The 22,669-nt window shown below is 39.7% G+C and overlaps 1 protein-coding gene across 1 annotated transcript; it reads left to right on the top strand.

Annotated features, from left to right (window-relative positions):
- The first annotated feature begins 251 nt into the window (after positions 1–251).
- On the top strand, positions 252–16,979 carry LOC148146766 (snaclec macrovipecetin subunit beta-like). Its single transcript, XM_087997560.1, is given in 6 exon segments — positions 252–321; positions 758–1,062; positions 6,177–6,314; positions 12,139–12,250; positions 16,787–16,801; positions 16,804–16,979. Coding segments are annotated over 6 exon segments (705 nt in total). The 3' UTR covers positions 16,869–16,979.
- The last annotated feature ends 5,690 nt before the right edge of the window (positions 16,980–22,669 follow it).

Raw genomic sequence — 22,669 nt, 5'->3', positions numbered from 1 at the left:
GATGTTTATCTTGAAATTAAATAGTTAAAAGGGCTGGTTGTGAAATGAAATGAACTTGTGACAAACAGGATTGGGAATAGGATGAACATTACTATAAATACAGCGTAGGTGGCAATTATACTTGGTATAGTGACTGAAAGGTTTAAGGTAATGGTAAGATTTCTTAAAACCTGATGTGAATTTGAACTCTACTTTGTTAATATTGTTGTGCATTATGTTTTGTTTAGTGATTGAAAGCAAACGTCAGCAGCATGTTGGCTGTTATTGTCCTTCTGGGAATCTTCTTGAGGGGAGCTGCAGCTGATGATGCATACAATAATGGTAATTTCATTAATATCATATCAACCCTGAAATATTACACTTGATCCCAATGTGCCAATTAGGTTTCCTTAAAATTGGCAAAACATAATAACTAAACACTCAACTTAATGAGATGGAATCACTTCAAGGAAATATGTTTGACAACACATTTCAAAATGATAATTGGATTTTCCAAATCAGCCCAATTTCACACGTCTTGTGAAATTTCCTTTCTTGTGGAGATGTGGAAATCCGTACTGAGCATGTCTCTATCCTTGAGGTTCTGCCTTCATTGGTAAGTTAGTGTCTCGGCTTGTTCAAAATTTACACCGAAATTCAGCTGCACATTTTTAACAAATTACCATTTCCGAAGCAGTAAGTAGAATATGCAAACAAAATAATACGGAGCTATTATCCTTCTGATACCATTACTATAATCGCTTTTATAATTTTTCAGGTGACACCAGTCCAGACACGAATCTTCCAATTCCAGACCTCCCCCACAGAGGTAAGCCAGCTGCAAAAGGGAATTATTTTCCATTGCTTCTTCCATATGGATTCGGCAGAGATTCAGGGTCTGTTGTAAAATCTGGGCACCTACCATTGACTGCTATGCCATTGGAGAGTTATGCTGTACCAAGTGCCCGAAATTGTAAGGATAAAAGAGGCATCTGTAAAGGTCCCTGCAGGGAAGGTTTCCACTCTTATAATGATATGTGCTACAAATATATCCACTCCCGACTGTGCTTCGTATCTGCAGAGGTACTTCTTATTTCCACTACATTGCTGAAGCTTTTATTATATTAAGTTTGACATCAGTGAAGGACTGTGATCCATAGCTGTAGTGCCTTGATATTGTGTCAGAATCATTCCTGCTAGATATTCCTGCAACCATGTTACGGCACTGCTTTGAAGCAAATTGGGATAAATTACAAAACTATTGTAGCTATTTCTGAAAGTAGGCTATAGATAGTCTTGCATTAAATGTAATAATAAATAATGTGATTAAAGTAATGTAACTGTGATCTGAACAGGCATTTAAAAAAGTATTGCAAGGACAAAAGTAAAGCTAGGACAAATGTTCAGCACAACATCGTGAGCCAAAGGGCCTGTTCTGTGTTGTATTGTTCTATGTTCTATGTTCTAAAAAGACTAACTTTGAGGAATCTCTTGAAGATCTCTGAATCTCTACAGGATGTAATACTTATAATATTAGAATTTACAATGCAGAAATAGTTCATTTGTATCACTTAACTGTATAATCTGAGGTTTGATAAAGCCATTTGATCTCCATTTCCTAACCCTTTGTTATATTTTCTTGCATTATTTTTCCAATTCCAGTTTAAATTATGTTAAAGCTTCTTGTGTTAGAACATTCTATGTTGTAGTTGAATGTTATATGTGTAGTTATATTGGGAGGCATTGGTCTAGTGGTATAATCACTTGATTATTATCCAAGGACCCAGATAATGACCTGGGGTCAAAACCTGCCATGGCGGAATTTGCATTCAATTTTTTAAAAAGTCTTGGATTAAGAATCTAATGATGACCATGAAACTGTTGTCGATTGTTGGAAAAACCCGACTGGTTCATTAATGCCCTTTAGAGAAGGAAATCTACCGTCCTTACCTGGTCTGGCTTACCTGCAGCAGTGTGATTGATCCTCTGGGTAATTAGGGATTGGGAAAAACTACTGACCTGTGATGGCCCCATGACGTCTAACTTCATTAATTGTCATTCTAGGGACATACCTGAATCTGTGTTACCATTTGTCAACTTTCACTAGTTTCTGAGAAACCTTTATAAGCTTGAGAAAACTTGGTTAAATACTGTGTTTAGCAGACTAGAATCCACATGTTGAATTGGACAGCAAAACTCCTTCAGAGATTTACAAGTGTATGATAATTAATTTAATGGAAGTTTTACACACCTGTTTGCACACTTCCGCAGGGACTGTCCCTCTCCAGGTGGCTAACCTCCAGTTTCTTTAAAACCAAATAACTAAATGAAGCCAAATTAATCAAAAGAAACAAAACCATGCTTTCATGAGCACCGTATCTTAGTCAATTTGAATATAGGAATTGGAATAGCATGTTGAGGCTGTACAGGACATTGGAGAGTCCACTTCTGCAATACTGTGTTCAGTTCTAGTCTCACTGCTTTAGGAAAGATATTGTGAAATTTGAAAGGGTTCAGAAAAAATTTACAATGACGTCATAGTGTCATAGAGATGTACAACACAGGAACAGAACCTTTCAACTCATCCATGCTGACCAGATATCCCAAACTAATCTAGTCCCATTTGCCAGCACTTGGTCCATATCCCTCTAAACCCTTCCTATTCATATACCCATCCAGATGCCTTTTAAATGTTGCAATTTTACCAGCCTCTACCACTTCCTCTGGCAGCACATGCCATATACCCACCAATCTCTGTGTGAAAATGTTGTCCCTTAGGTCTCTTTTATATCTTTCGTCTCTCACCCTAAACCTCTGCCCTCTAGTATTGAACTCCCCCACCCCAGAGAAAGGATTTTGTCTATTTATCTTATCCATGCCCCTCATGGTTTGACAAACCTCTATGAGGTCACCCCTCAGCCTTCGACGCTCTAGGGAAAACTGCCCCAACCTATTCAGCCTCCCCCTCTAGCTTAAATTCTCCAACTCTGGCAACATCTTTGTAAATCTTTTCTGAAACTTTCAAGTTTCACAACATCCTTCTGATAGAAAGGAGACCAGAATTGCACGCAATATTCCAAAAGTGGCCTAATCAATGTCCTGTACAGTTGCAACAAGACCTCCCAACTCCTGTACTCAACACTGACCAATAAATGAAAGCATACCAAACACCTTCTTCACTATCCTATCTACCTGCGACTGTACTTTCAAGGAGCTATGAACCTGCACTCCAAGGTCTCTTTGTTCAGCAACACTCCCTAGGACCTTACCATTAAGTGTATAAGTCCTGCTAAGATTTGCTTTCCCAAAATGCAGCACCTCACATTTATCTAAATTACACTCCATCTGCCACTCCTCAACCCATTGGCCCATCTGATTAAGATCCTGTTGTAATCTGAGGTAACATTCTTCGCTGTCGACTACCCCTCCAATTTTGGTGTCATCTGCAAACTTATAAACTATACCTCTTATGCTCGCATCCAAATCATTTATATAGATGATGAAAAGTAGTGGACCCAGCACCGATCTTTGTGGCAAACCACTGGTCACAGGCCTCCCGTCTGAAAAACAACCCTCTTCCACCACCCTCTGTCTTCTACCTTTGAGCCAGTTCTGCATCCAAATGGCTAGTTCTCCCTGTATTCCATGAGACCTAACCTTGCTAACCAGTTACCATGGGGAACCTTGACGAACACCTTACTGAAGTCCATATAGATCACATCCACCACTCTGCCCTTATCAATCCTCTTTGTTACTTATTCAAAAAACGCAATCAAGTTCATGAGACATGATTTCTCATGCACAAAGCCATGTTGACTATCCCTAATAAGTCCTTGCCTTTCCAAATCCTGTCGCTCAGGATTCCCTTCAACAACTTGCCCACCAGCAATGTCAGGCTCACCGGTGTTTAGTTCCCTGGGTGCCATTGGTGGATCTGAGCTATGGGGAGAGGCCAAATAGGCTGGGGCCGTTTTCCCTGAAGCATTGGAGGTTTGTAAAACCATAAGTGGTATGGATAAGGTGAATAGTCAAGGTCTTTTCCCAAGGAAATGGGTGTCCAAAACTAGAGGCTATAGTTTTAAGGTGAGAGGGAAAAGATTTAAAAAGAAACTTAAGAGACAGCTTTTTCATGCAGATGGATTTGACACGCATGCTTTTATTGGTCAGTACATTGAAAATTGGAGTTAGGAGGTCATGTTGCTGCTATACAGAACATTGGTTAGGCCACTTTGGAATTATGTGTTCAATTCTGGTCTCTCTGCTGTGGGATGTTGTTAAACTTGAGAAAGTTCAGAAAAGATTTAAAAGTATGTTGCCTGGATTGGAGGATTTGAGCTACAGAGAGAGGCTGAACAGGCTGGGACTATTTTCCTTGGAGCGTCGGAGGCTGAGAAGTGACCTTATAGAGGTTTATAAAATCATGAGGGACATGGATAGGCTGAATAGCCATGGTCTTTTCCGTAGGGTGGGGGAGTCCAAAACTAGAGGGTATAGGTTTAAAGTGAGAGAGGTAAGATATAAAATGGACCCAAGGGTTAAACTTTTCATCCAGAGGATGGTGCGTGTATGGAATGAACTGCCACTGGAAGTGGTAGAGGCTGGTACAATCACAACATTTAATGGCATCTGGATGGGTATGTGAATAGGAAGGGATTTAAGGGACATTGGCCAAATGCTGACAAATAGGACTACATCAGATTGGAATGTTTGGTTGGCATGGATTAATTGGACCGAAGGGTCTGTTCCCATGCTGTATCACTCTGTGACGAGTTGGACTGAAGGGACTGTTTCCATGTTATATGACTCTATGATTGTAATTTAAAACAAAGGAAGAACATTACAGATAAAAATATTGTTGAAGAAAGAGGATGCAGAACAGTCCCTGCAATGTCCTGAAAAGCCAGGAAAGTGCTGTTAGAACCTCATGTTCCATCTGCAGGGACACGTGGCTCCACATGTAACTGTGAGAGAGATTGACAAACAATCAGAAACCATGACCCCCCCCCCTCCCCAGCCCATTGCCTAGACCTATTAATGACTACTTTGGCTACTCCAGCAGTAGACCTATGAGGAAGAACTCCTTCCACACTGAGTGTCTGAAGATCAGGAGCACGGGAATGAAGCACATCTAAATATCAAAAAGAAAGCCCCTCAAAATAAAAATCGATAAAGGGGATGCAACCTCCCACAACAAATGTAGACATGAATCATGGGTTCCACTGCACTATTGAAAACAGAGTTGATCTCGGAGTACATGAAACACCTGAATCCATGGTGATACAGTACTCTCGCTTACAATATCCTCAGGAATGCAGGTCTTTTTAAAATCATCCAGTTCAGACACATTATGACACACCTCTAGCGAAGGTGATCCTTAGGCCTTGTGGCCAGAGGTGGGTCCACTATCATTGTATCACAAGCACCCTAAACTGACCTTTACACGGTCATTTTGTATTTTTTTTAACATTGTGTCAGTTATATTTTTTAATCAGCCTCTTCCACATGTTATGACCCACCCCTGAAGCCAGTGGTACTTGAACCTGGGCCTCCAGGCAGGGAGTATTTAGACATGTTTGGCAGGCTACTGCATTAATCAGTATGGCCTCTTCCAATTTTCCTTTTTCCCAAATAACTATTGAGCAAGTTGGGAATCAGGGTCAAACAAGGACACAATGTGTTGAGAAACACAAATAACACAATTTAAAAATTGCAGAAATAATTTAAATGTTCAATAGAAATGATAAGGAAGGAAATGTCACAAAGTGATAAAACAGGTGGAGAAATTACTAATCAAGTTATTTCTATGTACTTATTTGTTAAACTCTGATCACTAATTATTCACAAGTACTGATGAACTATACTGAGGCTGTTGCTCATGGGAGAACGCAAAGCTGCTATTAGAAAAGACGTTATATCATTATAGTTTTGCAAGATTAACTCATCATGATAATGAAACAGCAACCAAAACATTTTGACCAGTATGATTTGTTTAATTAAATGAAATGATATACCACCCTTATAAAGATAAATCAAAATGATAACATTAATTTTGAGTTGAAGAATTCTAATCTTTGTTTAGACTTCACATTGAAATATGGATTAGAATCCTATAGATTTATAACTTACTACAAGTATTTAGAAAGAAGTAAATAATCCAAGCACTGTCAAGCAATTGAAAAATAATGTTTCTTCTTCAGCTCTATTGCCAAGAGGAATATGGTGGTCACCTTGCCTCTGTACATTGTCATTTTAATCATCTATTCCTCAGAAACCTCATAAAAGATGCAGACTACACATGTCCATATACCTGGATTGGTGCCAGTGATAGTAGCAAGGTAAGAATATGCATTTCTGGTAGCTATCAGTCTAGAAATCAGTCCACAATGGATTCATTTTTTTACTGCAGCTTGGATGCTAATGCTAGTGCAATATAATAGGTAATATGTATGCATAGATATCCAAGCAGAAGAACACCATCATCCATATCAATGAATCAGCTGGCAGAATTTAAATGTATGAAGCTTTCCTATTAATTAAAGTGCTGCATATTTTCCAAGTCACTGCTCCAGGGAGTAATGTCTTATTCAGCAACATATGACACAAACCAGCAGGAAGTTCCCCTTGGCTGCAAGATTTAATGGGATCATGGTTTGTCATTTCAGGCTGCTGGTTGATTCTGGTGTGTTTTATTACTCTGGAAGCAGAGTGAACACGGAGTGAAGTAACTGCTGAAGGAACAGTCTTGCTGTTATCCTAAATGAGAAGAGAAGCTAGCTCTCCTGCAGAGCCAGCAGAAATTTCCTGGGATGGTATCCTTGAAATTAATCATTTATAGAGGGTCCTGATAGACGGCTTGGAGATTGCTACAAACATGTAGTGAAGATGCAGTGTGAAGAAGTGAACAAATTCTCAGCAACATGATAGCATCAGTGCCAGAGCAGTTCTGAAAATTAGTGATAAGTTTGCTAGTATGGAACACAAGCCTGATCTCCACAAAAATAATTAAAGATTGCAGAAAACATTTGTATGGGGAGAAGTTGAACAATCACCTGAAAGTTAATCAGTTATGGTTTGTAAAAGTGAGATTGACAGCACACAAATCTTCCTTTATTTCTTTAAATCAACGCAGTACACTTGCAGGTTTAAACAATCTCTAGCATTGTTTTGTTGAGAATTCCCACCTAAAAGTCTGCCCAAAAATATGATTCATGTAGACAATAGCTGCACAAAGTCTGCATCATATTTTCAACAGGTAGTCTTTGGTGTTTCAGGTGAGGACAGGACAATCATCAGTTAAAAGCTCCCACCTGAAGGTCCACTTGTAGGGAAAATGAGGAAAAAGAAACATATAATAGCATGTTGCTGCATTTATCTGGACTTCCACTGGATAGGTCTCCATGGAAACGCTGAAATAAACTTGGCCTGCTTTATATTTCTCAGGTACAATCATGCTAGTTACTCTCATAGGGGTCTAAGTTTCTCCTGAGAGTGGCCTCACAATTCAGTTTGTAACTAAATGGTAATGTAACAATACTAAAGGCTTGTGATCTGATTGGGCATTTGTGACTTGCGTGTGCAAGCTCCTTCAATCTCCTCGAGGTGTTATGATCAGTTAGTGTGATCTTCTGATAGTGGAATAGCAAAACACAATGAATACTCTTTACCACTTCTGGCAGCTCTTTGTTTAAAATCTGACTAACTGCAGCTTTACTGAACCTGACAGTCAGTGATTGTCTCTGGATTTGTTTTTAAATCTCCCTTTCTATTGTTCTGATCCTATCTGATCTTATTACCAGAGAAGACTAAAATCTTGAGAGACTAAACTTTGACCCTTTTGGTTATAATGTGAAGGTCTTTCACTGAAACAAAAACATGCAAGGCTTCAGATATGATTCTAACAACAAAAGAAATTACATACTACAGATGAAGCTAAATTACCTACATATATCATATGTTTAAAGACAGATATTTAAATAAAACAAATTAATTACACAAAAGAAATTACGTACTAAAGATGAAGCTAAATTACCGATATATCATATATTTAAAGATTTGAAACACAATAAAAATACAATCCTATTCGTCCCAAACAGTATTCACACCTGAGAGAATTTGATTCTCTACCTCCTCTACAGGGACTAATTTAACTATGGTTTCAACTCCCAGTCTTGAGAATCTGATAGCTTTTTCCTGAAATCTTCATACAACTGAGTTTAGATTTTCTCAGCTTCAAATAACTCTTTCAGGGTTTTAACCAAACACCTGTGTTTAGAACTTCTTAAAGTAAACTCCTTATACTCTGATAATTTATTCTTTAACAATTCTATACTATCCCCTCTCTCAGGAGCACCATTCCAGACATTCAGCTTTATCTAAGACTTCTGTAAAGCTCCCAACTAAAATGACATTTTTTTTCAAACTATGGGTTATTGCCTAAGTTAATAGGAAAAAAGATCCTTGACCTTCTAAACTAAAAAATAATGCAAATACTCATAAAAAAACCAGACAATCTAAACAATTAGCTTCCTTAACCATATCTCTCACTGTGTGTTTAAAAAGAAGTAACCATGGCTGCAGAAACACCTACAAGTTCATCATTAAACCCCTTAAGAAACACAGAAAATCCACCTACCACTTTTCAAAGTTCAAAATACAAATTCAAAAAAAATGACATTAACATACAAATTATCCATCTTGCATCATAACATTGAATTACAAAGGCTGGATGTACAATATAGAAACACTTGGCCCAAATGGTGTTTACACACGACGTGAAAATCCTTGAACTCTTATCATCTAATTCTAACTGAGTAATCTTCTATTTCTTCCTCTCACATGTGATTAGCTAATTGTACCATATGTTTTGTGTGGTTATCCATATTTAAGCTCATCCAGTGTCTGCCATAGTTAGATCTTAGCAGCTATTTAGGAAAAACTTCTAAGAATCAAATTAATCTCTCTCACTCAGACACTTGATAGTGAAAAATCTTGTTCAATAAATCGATTTGAAGATTAAAAATCTAAAATGGTTACTCTATTATGAAAGCAAAAGAACTTCTATTCAGACCTCGGACTAAAGATGGCTTATCTCTTAATTGCCTTTATAACTGTCAAACTATGAACTCCAAAACATCTACTGAGATTATTGTAACATTTAAAACACAGCCAAGCATTCATGGACACAATAATAGCCCTTGAGGAAATATCAACAAGGGCTTCATTGAAACTATATAAATGGAGGCTGATATATTTTTCTCACCTGCACCAATGGCATCCCAATAAAAACATCTCAACTGAGGTGTTTTTTTAAAACTGTCACTGCTATCAGCAGCTTTAAAAAAAATTAAAGGGAGAAGCCATTTAAAAAACTTCACACTATGACATTTATAAAGGCATCATTTGCCCTTTAAAAGTGCTGATATCCAGCCCATAAATTCAGAGTCCTACACTGTGGGTTCTGATTATTGGTACAGCCAAAATGAGGTCTGTTTGAACTGAACACCAAATCAAAAAATCCCTTCTGAGACTCAGTGTCCCACCATTGTGAATTATGCAGCTCATTTTCCCCTATCGGCAGAAATATAAGTTTCATAGAAATAAGAATGGGACTTGCAAATCCAGATCCTGCCAGCTCTTTGTGAAGGTCTGTTGAATCTACCTAATGCTGTGCAACTCCATTCCTCAAGCTCAGCTGTGCCACCTTCAATTGATCCCCAGGCTCAACATTGTTTTGGTGGAGAGTGTTCCAGATTTTCACTGCCCTCTGAGTGAAGAAGTGCTTTCTGTCATTATCCCTCATTAGAGCCTAACTCTAATTATAATGTTACATGCCATTGTTCTGGACCCTATCTGTTTTCCTTTGTCCAGTAACCGTAAACACTTCAATTATATCACCATTTAATATTTTAAACTCAAACCACTACTAGTCTAATTCATCCCCCATGTTCTCATAATGTAATTATTTTAGGAACAATATCATTCTAGTGAATGGTCACATGGCTACACCTTTTGACCAGCTCCAGTGTTATGAGGCAATATTATGATTTGTGCTGTACACTTGTCCCATCATGACTTATGTTGGCTATGTGACAAGGGACCATCAGAAAACCAACTGCACAGAGAGAATAAGAGGATTCTCCAACCTCTCGTTACCATTTACTATCAATGTTTACCAGTATTCTTTCTCAATGCTTCATGTTCCTTGGCTCCATTTTTGTTATAATTCCTGGGGCCAATTAAGAGGCAGTTGGTGGAAAGGGCAGATGGAAGATGTATGCCAGAGTATAATGTTTTTAATGAACCTCCATGGCAGGTGAGGTTCTTGCCAAAAGGTAGTGACACTACCACCGAAGCCAAAAGCCTTTTTATAAAGATTGTGTTTCTCATTGGATTTGAACTGTTGACCTGTTTCCTGGGAGCCAAATGTGATAACCATCCACTACAGGTACTTTTGAAAAGCTGCAGTGATGTTTCTACCCAAATTAAAACCGAGCACCTCTCATACACTAACCAAACACAATAACCACAAGATGACAGATACATGGCACTCTGTCAGACTGAAGGTTTACTGGGCCAAGTTCTTTCAGCTTTGGCAGTGGTGACAACAAGCATTGTAGCATTTTAGTCTGAAAACAGAGCCAAATTGTGTCCTGTTATTCGGATGCTGTGAATGGGAATACTGGAACTGTCAAAGCCAGTAGATTAACACAAGATGGAATAGGTATGACAGTAAGAAATGATCTTGGATTGGAAGATACAGAATCCATAACAATTGACAAAAGAAAGAAGATACTGATGGACATGGACTTTAGGCCCCTTAACATTAGGACAGCAATTAAATCAGGAGATAATGAGGACATGTAAAATATGCTGTAAGTTAACCATAGGTGAGCTTAATCTTCATGGAGACTAGGAAAATCAAATTGTCAGAAGTAGGCACAAGGAGAAATGTTTGGAATTTTCAGAAATGTTTGGTGTTGGACTGGGGTGGACAAAGTTAAAAATCACACAACACCAGGTTATAGTCCAACAGATTTATTTGGAAGTACTTTCAGGACAGTTTCCTAGAACAATATGTTATGGATTTAACCAGTGTTCAAGCTATTTTGGGCCTGGGGATTTGAAATGTGGATGTCCTCATGCATGAACCACAAAATACTAGCATATATGTTTAACAGGTAATAAGGAAGACAAATGGAAAATGGCCTTTATTTCAAATTTAATGGAGTATGAATTAAGGGAAATCTTGCTAAAATTATACAAGGCAGTAGTTAGTCCACACCCACAATACTGAGTATTGGTGCCCTTATCTGAGTGAAGATATATTGGCAATAGAGATAACCCAGAGAACAGTTCATTAAAAACAAATCACAGGCATGTATGGAGTGTGTTATGTGGAAAGGTTGGGTAGGTTGGGCCTTTAATCATTGGAATTGAGAAGAATAAGAGTCAACTTATTAAAACATGCCAGATTCTTAGGGGGAGGACTTGACAGATGGTTACTGAGAAATTATTCCCCCTTCTGCAAGAATTTAGGACTGAACGGACATCTCATTGAATGGTAGAACATACTCTGGGCTGAATAGCATACTTCTGTTCCAGCATTTTATAGGCTCCTCTGATCTCTTACCCCTTTTTCTCATTCCCTTCAATCATCAATCTAATCTATTGTTAAACACCGAAATGGGCTCTGCAATCTCTATTCATTTTAATAGAATTACACAGCTATCTGCCTCTCCTGCCCTTGTCAAACATGTGAGGGATTATACTGTTATCGACCATAACGTTCTTTCGCTCTTGTATACTTCCATACGCCAATGAGCTACCTCAAACTAACTGAGTTGTCAGGTGTACTGAAGAATAAATGTGAAGAGGTGGCATATTTAATCAATTGTTATCAGAGGAATGGGCTTATATCTGTGTAAAATGCCTGTAAACGCAGAATTCTAAGGGCAGTTGTCATCAAGTGTAAATCAATTATCCATGAAAGGTAAGCAAATTGTTTGTTATTTATTATTTTAACCAGCAACCATCTCAGATAAATAAACACAGATGCTTTAAGAGTAATATATTTCCAAATTCTTTCAGGAAATAATGGTCAAAAAAATCCCAAAATATAATCAGTAAATGAAAAAATAATGTATCATTGATTTACTGCAGGAGGGATATTTCTTTTGGGCTGATGGAACAAGATTGGATCACACTGAATGGTCCATGGATTATCCTTCTGATACTACTGGAAAGAAAAACTGTGTGGCAATGAATAAGAAGAGTACATTTCCTTTACGTCTTTAACTTTATTTTCTTGAAATGTTAGAGATATTATGACACACCTCTAGAGCAGACATGACTCCTGGCTCAGAGATAGGGACATTACTATAGATTATTTCATGTTGGTTTCCACAAAACAAATATTCAAAACAGTGAACTAGTTCAAGAATTCTTTTCTCTCAAAATGAAACAATAAAGATAAACAGTGTCATCTCCTGATATCTGCACTCTTGTTATTTGTACAGAATAGCTGGACTGACAGTACCATTCATGTGCTTTTAGCCAAAGGAAGATCAGTGGAACTCATGTCACATCTTTTGCTTTATGGAATATTGATTTTAAAATCAGCAGGGGGTTCAAAACTAGCAGGAATGGATTAACCTAAACCCAATTTTCCTTTCAAACAAGATGAATGGATTAGAATTCCAGGTAGATGCATGATGGCCACTACCATTTTGCACAATACCCCAAGCTGCATTTTACCATTTCCACCATTGGTATTCATCTCTTTCTATCACTCGATTCACACTCTCCACCATCCAACCTCCAAAAAGGAAAATCACCCTGAGCTTTTCACCGAGTAATACCCAGGTGTTGGTACATATTACTATGGCTAGTGGGTTCTGACACCAATTCTGATTACCAAAGGTATCCATATCTCCAGGACAATACACAAGTGAACTCACAAGCTTTCAGCACAGGGATGATCATTTTAATTCAGAAACATGCTGAATCAGGGAAATGAGCATGATAAATGAACTGAACGGGAGTAATTTCTCTCGGTGCTAAACTCAACATTGTTTCACAAGAGAAAGGAAATCATATTAATAACACCACAATTACAATTGACTTACTGATAGCTGCAGACATTCAATTAACTGTCATAGAGTGACAGAGATGTACAGCATGGAAACAGACCTTTCGGTCCAACCCGTCCATGCTAACCAGATATCCCAACCCAATCTAGTGCCACCTGCCAAACCCTTCCTATTCATATGCCCACCCACATGCCTTTTAAATGTTGCAATTGTACTAGTCTCCTTCACTTCGTCTGACAGCTCATTCCATACATGTACTACTCTCTGTGTGAAAAAGTTCCCCCTTTATGTCTTTCCCCTCTCATCCTAAAACTATGCCCTCTAGTTCTGGACTCCCCCACCCCAGGGAAGAGACTTTGTCTTTTTATCCTATCCATGACCCTCATAAGTTTATAAACTTCTATAAGGTCACCCCTCAGCGTCCGATGCTTCAGGGAAAACAGCCGTAGCCTATTCAACCTCTCCCTATAGCTCAAATCCTCCAACCCTGGCAACATCCTTGGAAATCTTTTCTGAACCCCTGGAGACCAGAATTGCATGCAATATTCCAACAGTGGCCTAACCAATGTCCTGTACAGCCGCAACATGACCTCCCAACTCCTGTACTCAATACTCTGACCAATAAATGAAAGCATACCAAACACCTTCTTCATGATCCTATCCACCTGTGACTCCACTTTCAAGGAGCTATGAACCTGCACGCCAAGGTTTCTTTGTTCAGCAACACTCCCTGGGACCTTACCATTAAGTGTACAAATCCTGCTAAGATTTGCTTTCCCAAAATGCAGCACCTCACATTTATCTAAATTAAACTCCATCTGCCACTCCTCAGCCCATTGGCCCATCTGATCAAGATCCCTTTGTAATCTGAGGTAACCTTCTTCGCTGTCCACTACACCTGCAATTTTGGTGTCATCTGCAACCTTATTAACTATACCTCTTATGCTCGCATCCATATCATTTATATAGATGATGAAAAGTAGTGGACCCAGCACCGATCTTGTGGCAAACCACTGGTCACAGGTCTCCAGTCTGAAAAACAACCCTCTTCCACCACCCTCTGTCTTCTACCTTTGAGCCAGTTCTGCATCCAAATGGCTAGCTCTCCCTGTATTCCATGAGACCTAACCTTGCTAACCAGTTACCATGGGGAACCTTGAAGAACACCTTTGTGAAGTCCATATTGATCACGTCCACCACTCTGTCCTTATCAATCCTCTATGTTACTTATTTAAAAAACCCAATCAAGTTTGTGAGACATGATTTCCCACGCACAAAGCCATGTTCACTGTCCCTAATCAGTCCTTGCCTTTCCAAATACATGTACATCCTGTCCCTCAGGATTCCCTCTAACAACTTCCCACCATCGATGTCAGGCTCACCAGTCTATAGTTCCCTGGCTTGTCCTTACCAGCCTTCTTAAACAGTGGCACCACGTTAGCCAACCTCCAGTCTTCCGGCACCTCACCTGTGACTATCGATGATACAAATATCTCAGCAAGAGGCCCAGCAATCACTTCTCTAGCTTCCCAAGAGTTCTAGAATACACCTGATCAGGTCCTGGGGATTTATCCACTTTTATGTGTTTCAAGACATCCAGCACTTCCTCCTCTGTAATCTGGACATTTTTCAAGATGTCAGCATCTATTTCCTTACATTCTATATCTTCCATATCCTTTTTCACTGTAAACATTGATGCAAAGTATTTGTTTAGTATCTTCCCCATTTCCTGCGGCTCCACACAAAGGCTGCCCTGCTGATCTTTGAGGGGCCCTATGCTCTTCCGAGTTACCCTTTTGTCCTTAATATATTTGTAAAAACTCTTTGGATTCTCCTGAACTCTATTTGCCAAAGCTATCTCATGTCCCCTTTCTGCCCTCCTGATTTCCCTCTTAAGTATAGCCTGACTGCCTTTTTACTCTTCTGAGGATTCATTCGATCTATCTTGACTATACCTGACATATAGGAGATAGTGAGGACTGCAGATGCTGGAGATCAGAGCTGAAAAATGTGTTGCTGGAAAAGCGCAGCAGGTCAGGCAGCATCAAAGGAGCAGGAGAATCGATGTTTCGGGCATAAGCCCTTCTTCAGGAAATCCTGCTCCTTTGATGCTGCCTGACCTGCTGCGCTTTTCCAGCAACACATTTTTCAGCTCTGATCTCCAGCATCTGCAGTCCCCACTTTCTCCTCGTTGATTTTAACCTACTGCGATATACCTGACATATGCTTTCTTCTTTTTCTTAGCTTAATCCTCAGTTTCTTTAGTCATCCAGCATTCTCTATACCTACCAGCCTTTCCTTTCACCCTAATAGGAATATACTGTCTCTGAACTATTGTTATCTCATTTCTGAAGGCTTCCCATTTTCCAGCCTTTACCTGCGAACATCTGCCCCCATTCAGCTTTGAAAGCTCTTGTCTAATACCATCAAAATTAGCCTTCTTTACCAAGTCTGTTTGAAAACACCCCCCTGAAGATTGGAGGGATGTTTTTACCTTTGATATAGATGTAACGGTATGCTCAAAGCTATTATCACCTCTTCCCTCATCTTTTCCAGTAGGTCAAAGTTTATTTTGTTATAATTATGAGGTTTATAGGATTGATATATTTTGGGAATTGTGGCTTTAAGTTTAGGATAAATGAAAGAGATTGTGTCCTTTTCTGCAGTCCACCTAACTGTAAATCTGGGTGGTTTGATTGTTAGAGATCAAAGGAGACTTGGACTGTTTTACTGAGATGAAGGTGCTTTCTAACAATGTCAGCAGTCTGTTCATACATCATGAGTAGACACTGAGTCTCCCAAAGGCCTGGAAAGTTATTATAGCTATCAGGTTGTAAATAGTTGTTCAATAAACTATTAATTTACTTCTAAGACGAAAGGGAGTTATGATCAAAAATTGCTAATTAGCATTTCTATCTCACCACAAGGCTAATGTGATTTTTGTTGCCATGGGAAAGAAGGAAGAGGAGACTATTTTTACTTAGCAGCTTCTTACTACTCTATGATTATCATTGACTGAGAGGATTTCTTTTGTGATCTTCAGTCATCTAAGGGGCAGATGGCAAGAGTGGAGGTAGCCAGTCCTGCAATTAAAGCACAGAAAATGCCATGCAGAACATTGGTGAAAGTTCATGCTTGTGTTGAAGACTGAATTCATGAGGATTTAAGGGGGCTGAAAATTTTATCTAGTTTGACACCAGAGGGGAGGAATCTATTGTTACTCTCACAGTGAAAGTTAGTTCTAGAATTAAAAGTTATCCAGCTGAGAAAGTAAAAATAAGCTAGAAAATTACATGTAAAAACAAAATAAAAGTTGTTAAAGAAGAAAGTAAAAGGAAGTAAAACTGTAATTCTACCAGAGTACAAAGTGTGATAAATATAAAATAGAATGTATTCTTTGTAACTTAAAGTAGACATTACCTACAAAAGAAAGTTAGTCTACTGAGCTTTTTAAATTATTTGTAAGAGTAAACATTTGAAAATGTCAAATCTTTACATATTCTTTCAGTTGTTAATTGAAATTCAAACTTCTCTTCAAGATTGTAACAACTCCAAAAGGGTTTCTTCATATCAAAACAGACAACTTACTAGCAGAATTTGAACTGCAGTAATTGTTTTAAATTTACCAAAGTATTCCTGCCACATTCTGTGTCTTTTTAATGCTACAGTATGCCACTGCCAAAAACATCTTTCATATTCTTAAAAATTTCATTTTTCAGATCATTTTCTCTGGACTGATGCAGCCAAATGTACAATTTTATTTGTGCTTATGAATTGCCTTGCAGAGAGCGTTCATGCTGAAATATGTTCCACAATTAGGCCCATTATAATATGACTTAACATGTTTAGGAGGTTCTTGCAATGCCATGTTTAATCTCCTCTTGAAATTGCTGTATCAAATAAAGTAGTAAAGCATCATATTGCAGCAGTCATTGGTTAACTGTGTGGGCTGGATGTTGCCACCTCTGCAACGTAAGGCAACCAATCATGAACTTAGGTCAGTTTTCTGAGCATGGAGTGAATAGATAATTGTGAAGGGTTTCCAGTAAAATTTCTATAAACAAGTGATTTATATGGCCTGCTGGTTCTCCATTGGAATAGGACCATCACACCATCAGAAGAAAGTCAAAGATTCACATCCATCACCCACAGAACACCTCAGCTGGGTATGAGCACTTAGCAAGTAGGTAAAAGCAAAGTGCTGTGGAGATTTTAAATAAAAACAGAAAATGGTGCAGAAATTCAGCAATCCTGGCAGCATCTGTGGAGCGTGTCCTCAGGTTAAACCACCACCGATTCTGTAATGAAAGAGCGGACTATGGTGACTGTTTGTTTTAAGGAGCACTTAGTGTCATAGAGTCATAGAGATGTACAGCATGGAAACAGACCCTTTGGTCCAACCCATCTATGCCGACCAGATATCCCAACCCAATCTAGTCCCACCTGCCAGCACCCAGCCCATATCCTTCCAAACCTTTCCTCTTCATATACCCATCCAAATGCCTCTTAAATGTTGCAATTGTACCAGCCTCCATCACTTCCTCTGGCAGCTCATTCCATACACGTATCACACTCTGCATGAAAAAGTTGCCCTGTGGGTCTCTTTTATATCTTTTCCCTCTCAACTTAAACCTATGCCCTCTAGTTCTGGTCTCCCCAACCCCAGGGAAAGGACTTTGTCTATTTACCCTATCCATGCCCCTCATAATTTTGTAAACCTCTATAAGGTCACCCCTCAGCCTCCGACGCTCCAGGGAAAACAGCCCCAGCCTGTTCAGCCTCTCCCTATAGCTCAAATCCTCGAACCCTGGCAACATCCTTGTAAATCTTTTCTGACCCTTTCAAGTTTCACAACATCTTTCCAATAGGAAGGAAAGCAGAATTGCAAGCAATATTCCAACAGTGGCCTAACCAATGTCCTGTACAGCCGCAACATGACCTCCCAACTCAATACTCTGACCAATAAAGGAAAGCATACCAAACGCCTTCTTCACTATCCTATCTACCTGCGACTCCACTTTCAAGGAGCTATGAATCTGCACTCCAAGGTCTCCTTGTTCAGCAACACCTAGGACCTTACTATTAAGTGTATAATTCCTGCTAAGATTTGCTTTCCCAAAATGCAGCACCTCGCATTTATCTGAATTAAACTCCATCTGCCACTTCTCAGCCCATTGGTCCATCTGGTCAAGATCCTGTTATAATCTGAGGTAACCCTCTTCACTGTCCACTACACCTCCAATTTTGGTGTCATCTGCAAATGTACTAACTGTACCTGTTATGCTCGCATCCAAATCATTTATGTAAATGACAAAAAGTAGAGGGCCCAGCATCGATCCTTTTGGCACTCCACTGGTCACAGGCCTCCAGTCTGAAAAACAACCCTCCACCACCACCCTCTGTCTTCTACCTCTGAGCCAGTTCTGTATCCAAATGGCTAGTTCTCCCTGTATTCTGTGAGATCTAACCTTGCTAATCAGTCTCCCATGGGAACCTTGTCGAACGCCTTATTGAAGTCCATATAGATCACATCTACCACTCTGCCCTCATCAATCCTTTTTGTTACTTCCTCAAAAAATTCAATCAAGTTTGTGAGACATGATTTCCCATTCACAAAACCATGTTGACTATCCCTAATCAGTCCTTGTTTTTCCAAATACATGTAAATCCTGAACCTCAGGATTCCCTCCAACAACTTGCCCATCACCAACGTCAGGCTCACTGGTATATAGTTCCCTGGCTTGTCCTTACCACCCTTCTTAAACTGTGGCACCACGTTAGCCAACCTCCAGTCTTCGGGCATATCACCTGTGACTATCGATGATACAAATATCTCAGCAAGAGGCCCAGCAATTCACTTCCCTAGCTTCCGACAGAGATCATATCAGGTCCTGGGGTTTTATCTATCTTAATGCATTTCAAGACATCCAGCACTTACTCCTCTGTATTATGGACATTTTGCAAGATGTCACCATCTATTTCCCTACAGTCTATATCTTCCATATCCTTTTCCACAGTAAATACTGATGCAAAATACTCACTTAGTATCTCCCCCATTTTCTGCGGCTCCACACAAAGGCCGCCTTGCTGATCTTTGAGGGGCCCTATTCTCTCCCTAGTTACCCTTTTGTCCTTAATATATTTGTAAAAACCCTTTGGATTCTCCTTAATTCTATTTACCAAAGCTATCTCAAGTCCCCTTTTTGCCCTCCTGATTTCCCTCTCATGTATCCTCCTACTTCCTTCATACTCTTCTAAGGATTCACTTGATCTATCCTGTCTATGCCTTACATATGCTTCCTTCTTTGTCTTAACCAAACCCTCAGTTTCTTTAGTCATCCAGCATTCCCTACACCTACCAGCCTTCCCTTTCACCCTGACAGGAATATAATTTCTGTGGATTCTCGTTATCTCATTTCTGAAGGCTTCCAATTTTCCAGTCGTCCCTTTACCTGCGAACATCTCTCCCCAGTCAGCTTTCAAAAGTTCTTGCCTAATACCGTCAAAATTGGCCTTTCTCCAATTTAGAACTTAAACTTTTAGATCTGGTCTATCATCTTTTAGAACTTCAACTTTTAGATCTGACACATCAGTCACCTGCCCTGCCTTATTTCCCAAGAGTCGGTCAAGGTTTGCACCTTTTCTAGTAGGTACATCCACATACAGAATCAGAAAAGTGTCTTGTACACACTTAAATTCTTCTCCATCTAAACCTTTAACATTATGGCAGTCCAAGTCTATGTTTGGAAAGTTAAAATCCCCGGCCATAACTACCTTATTTTTCTTACAGATGGCTGAGTTCTCCTTACAGGTTTGTTTGTCAGTTTCCCTCTGACTATTAGTGGGTCTATAATACAATCCCAATAAGGTGATCATCCCTTTCTTATTTCTCAGTTCCACCCAAATAACTTCCCTGGATGTACTTCCGGGAATATCCTCCCTCAGCACAGCTGTAATACTATCCCCTTATCAAAAATGCTACTCCCCCTCCTCTCTTGCCTCCCTTTCTATCCTTCCTGTAGCATTTGTATCCTGGAACATTAAGCTGCCAGTCCTGCCCATCCCTGAACCATGTTTCTGTAATTGCTATGATATCCCAGTCCCCTGTTCCAAACCATGCCCTGAGTTTATCTGCCTTCCCTGTTTGGCCCCTTGCATTGAAATAAATGCAGATTAATTTATTAGTTCTACCTTGTCCCTGCCTGCCCTGACTGACTCACTTGTTCTCAGCTGTACCAGTCTCAGATTGATCTCTTTCCTTACTATCTCCCTGGATCCCACCCCCCCACCTTACTAGTTTAAATCCTCCCGAGCAGCTCAAGCAAATCTCCCTGCCTGTACATTAGTCCCCTTCCAATTTAGGTGCAATCCGTCCTTCTTGTACAGGTCACTTCTAACCCAAAAGAGGTTTCAATGATCCAAAAATGTGAATCCTTCCCCATACACCAGCTCCTCAGCCATGCATTCATCTGCTCTATCCTCCTATTCCTGCCCTCACTAGCTCGTAGCACTGGGAGTAATCCAAATATTACTGCTCTTGAGGACCTCCTCTTTAAATTTCTGCCTAACTCTCTAATCTCCCTTCAGAATCTCAACCTTTTCCCTTCTTATGTCATTGATTCCAATGTGGACAATGACCTCCTGCTGGCCCCTCTCCTCTGTGAGAACATTCTGCACCCTCTCCTTGATCCTGGCACCAGGGAAACAACACACCATTCTGCTTTTTCTCTGCTGGCCACAGAAACGTCTGTCTGTACCTCTGACGACAGAATCCCCTAACACAATTGATCTCTTGGAACCTGACGTACCCCTTCTTGCATTAGAGCCAGTCTCAATACCAGAAACTTGGCTGTTCGTGCTACGTTCCCCTGAGAATCCATCACCCCCTACATTTTCCAAAACAGCATACCTGTTTGAAATGGGTATATCCACAAAAGACTCCTGCACTAGGTGCCTCCTTCTCTTACCTTTCCTGGAGTTAACCCATCTATGTGACTGTATCTGAGACTTACCCCCCTTCCTATAATTGGCATCCATCACATACTGTTGCTGTTGCAAATTCCTCATTGCTTCCAACTGTCTCTCCAACCGATCCATTTGATCTGATAAGATTCGCAGCCAGCAGCACTTACGGCAGGTATAATCCGCTGTAACCCTTAAGCTCTCTTTAAACTCCCACATCTGACAAGGAGAACATATTACTCTATTAAAGGCCATTTTTGCTCCTTCACAATCTACAGACCCAGAAAATAACACCAGTCCGTAATGCTGATTTATCTGAATCGTTCCATTTTTGACCTCAACATTGTAGCTCACAATTTCTATTAACCTCACCCAGCTTAAAATTACTCATTAACACAAAGAATACCCTCCATCATCCTCTGGAACCCACAAAATGAGCAGAGAAGGCCAGGCAGTTTGTAACAGCCACATCTTATTGAAATAAACAAGCATTACATTGTCATAGGACAGGACAAAAATGTCATAAGCACTTTAATGATCTTTTGAGAACTGGAGGCTGAGTGTAGCAATACCTAGTTAAAAAAAACCCCACTTCACCCAGGGACAGATGTTGATGTAATGGACACGTCACTGGATTAGGAATCAACAGGTCCAGGCTAATGTTCTGATTTGAAGTGTATTAATGAAATCTGGAACAGAAAGAATGCCATCAATTTTTGTACTTACTCTTCTGGTTCACTAATGCCATGTGGAGGTCTGCCATCCTTAGTTACCTGCCCGTAAGAATAAAACCCATCAAGTAGGGCCGCCTGCGGGAGCACAGTGCCCTGAACATGGAGCCTGGGATTACCCTGAAGCATTACTGAGACAATACCAAAGCTCCCATGGTGGAAGAGGCAAGTCTGAATGCAGTGAAATCATTGGCTTGACCCATGAGAGAGCACCACAGTATACATGCTCTTAATCTTTGTCTCAGATGAAGTCTATGCTGGAGTTTGTCCGTCCACAGCTCCATCGGTTTGCTCAGAACCATTTCCTTCATCATTTTGATTTCACAAAGTTCCCTCTCTCTTTTCCTCCTCTTGATTTATAGCTATTATTGGAATGTCTTTTGTACCCTCTGTCATGAAGACAGAGCAAAGTATTTCTTCATTTCATCTACCATTTCCTTATAATCTTCTGTTAACTTCCCATTATCTCGCTCTGTCTCTCCCTTTACGGGACCAACACTCACTTTACTTATGGGTCATACCAATGTGGAATTTGATGGGGGGGGGGCTGGTTTAGTCAGGAGGTGAGGTATCAGTAAGAGAAAAGCAAAATACTGTGAAACCTGAAAAGTTGAAATAAAACCAAAGAATGCTGCAGAAACTCAGTAGGGCTGGAAGCATCTGTGGAGAGAAGACAGTTTAACATTTCAAATCCACTTTAGGTCTTTTTCAGAGTTATGAAAAGTTGCATCAAACTTGAATCATTATCTCTGTTTCTTTCTCCCCAGATGTTGCCAAACCTGCTGAGTTTCTTCAGCAATTTCTGTTTTTGTTTGAGGTTACCCATCAGGGTATTCACCAATTTTTCATCCAAAGCCTTAATGCCACAATAATTTCCCAACATATTACAAAGGAGCTCAATTCTGATCA

This window comes from Chiloscyllium plagiosum, unplaced genomic scaffold (assembly GCF_037043375.1).
Source record: "Chiloscyllium plagiosum isolate Xiang-an unplaced genomic scaffold, Cpla_swu_hap1 HiC_scaffold_19, whole genome shotgun sequence".
NCBI lineage: Eukaryota > Metazoa > Chordata > Chondrichthyes > Orectolobiformes > Hemiscylliidae > Chiloscyllium > Chiloscyllium plagiosum.
This window is presented reverse-complemented; position numbering and strand designations above follow the sequence as displayed.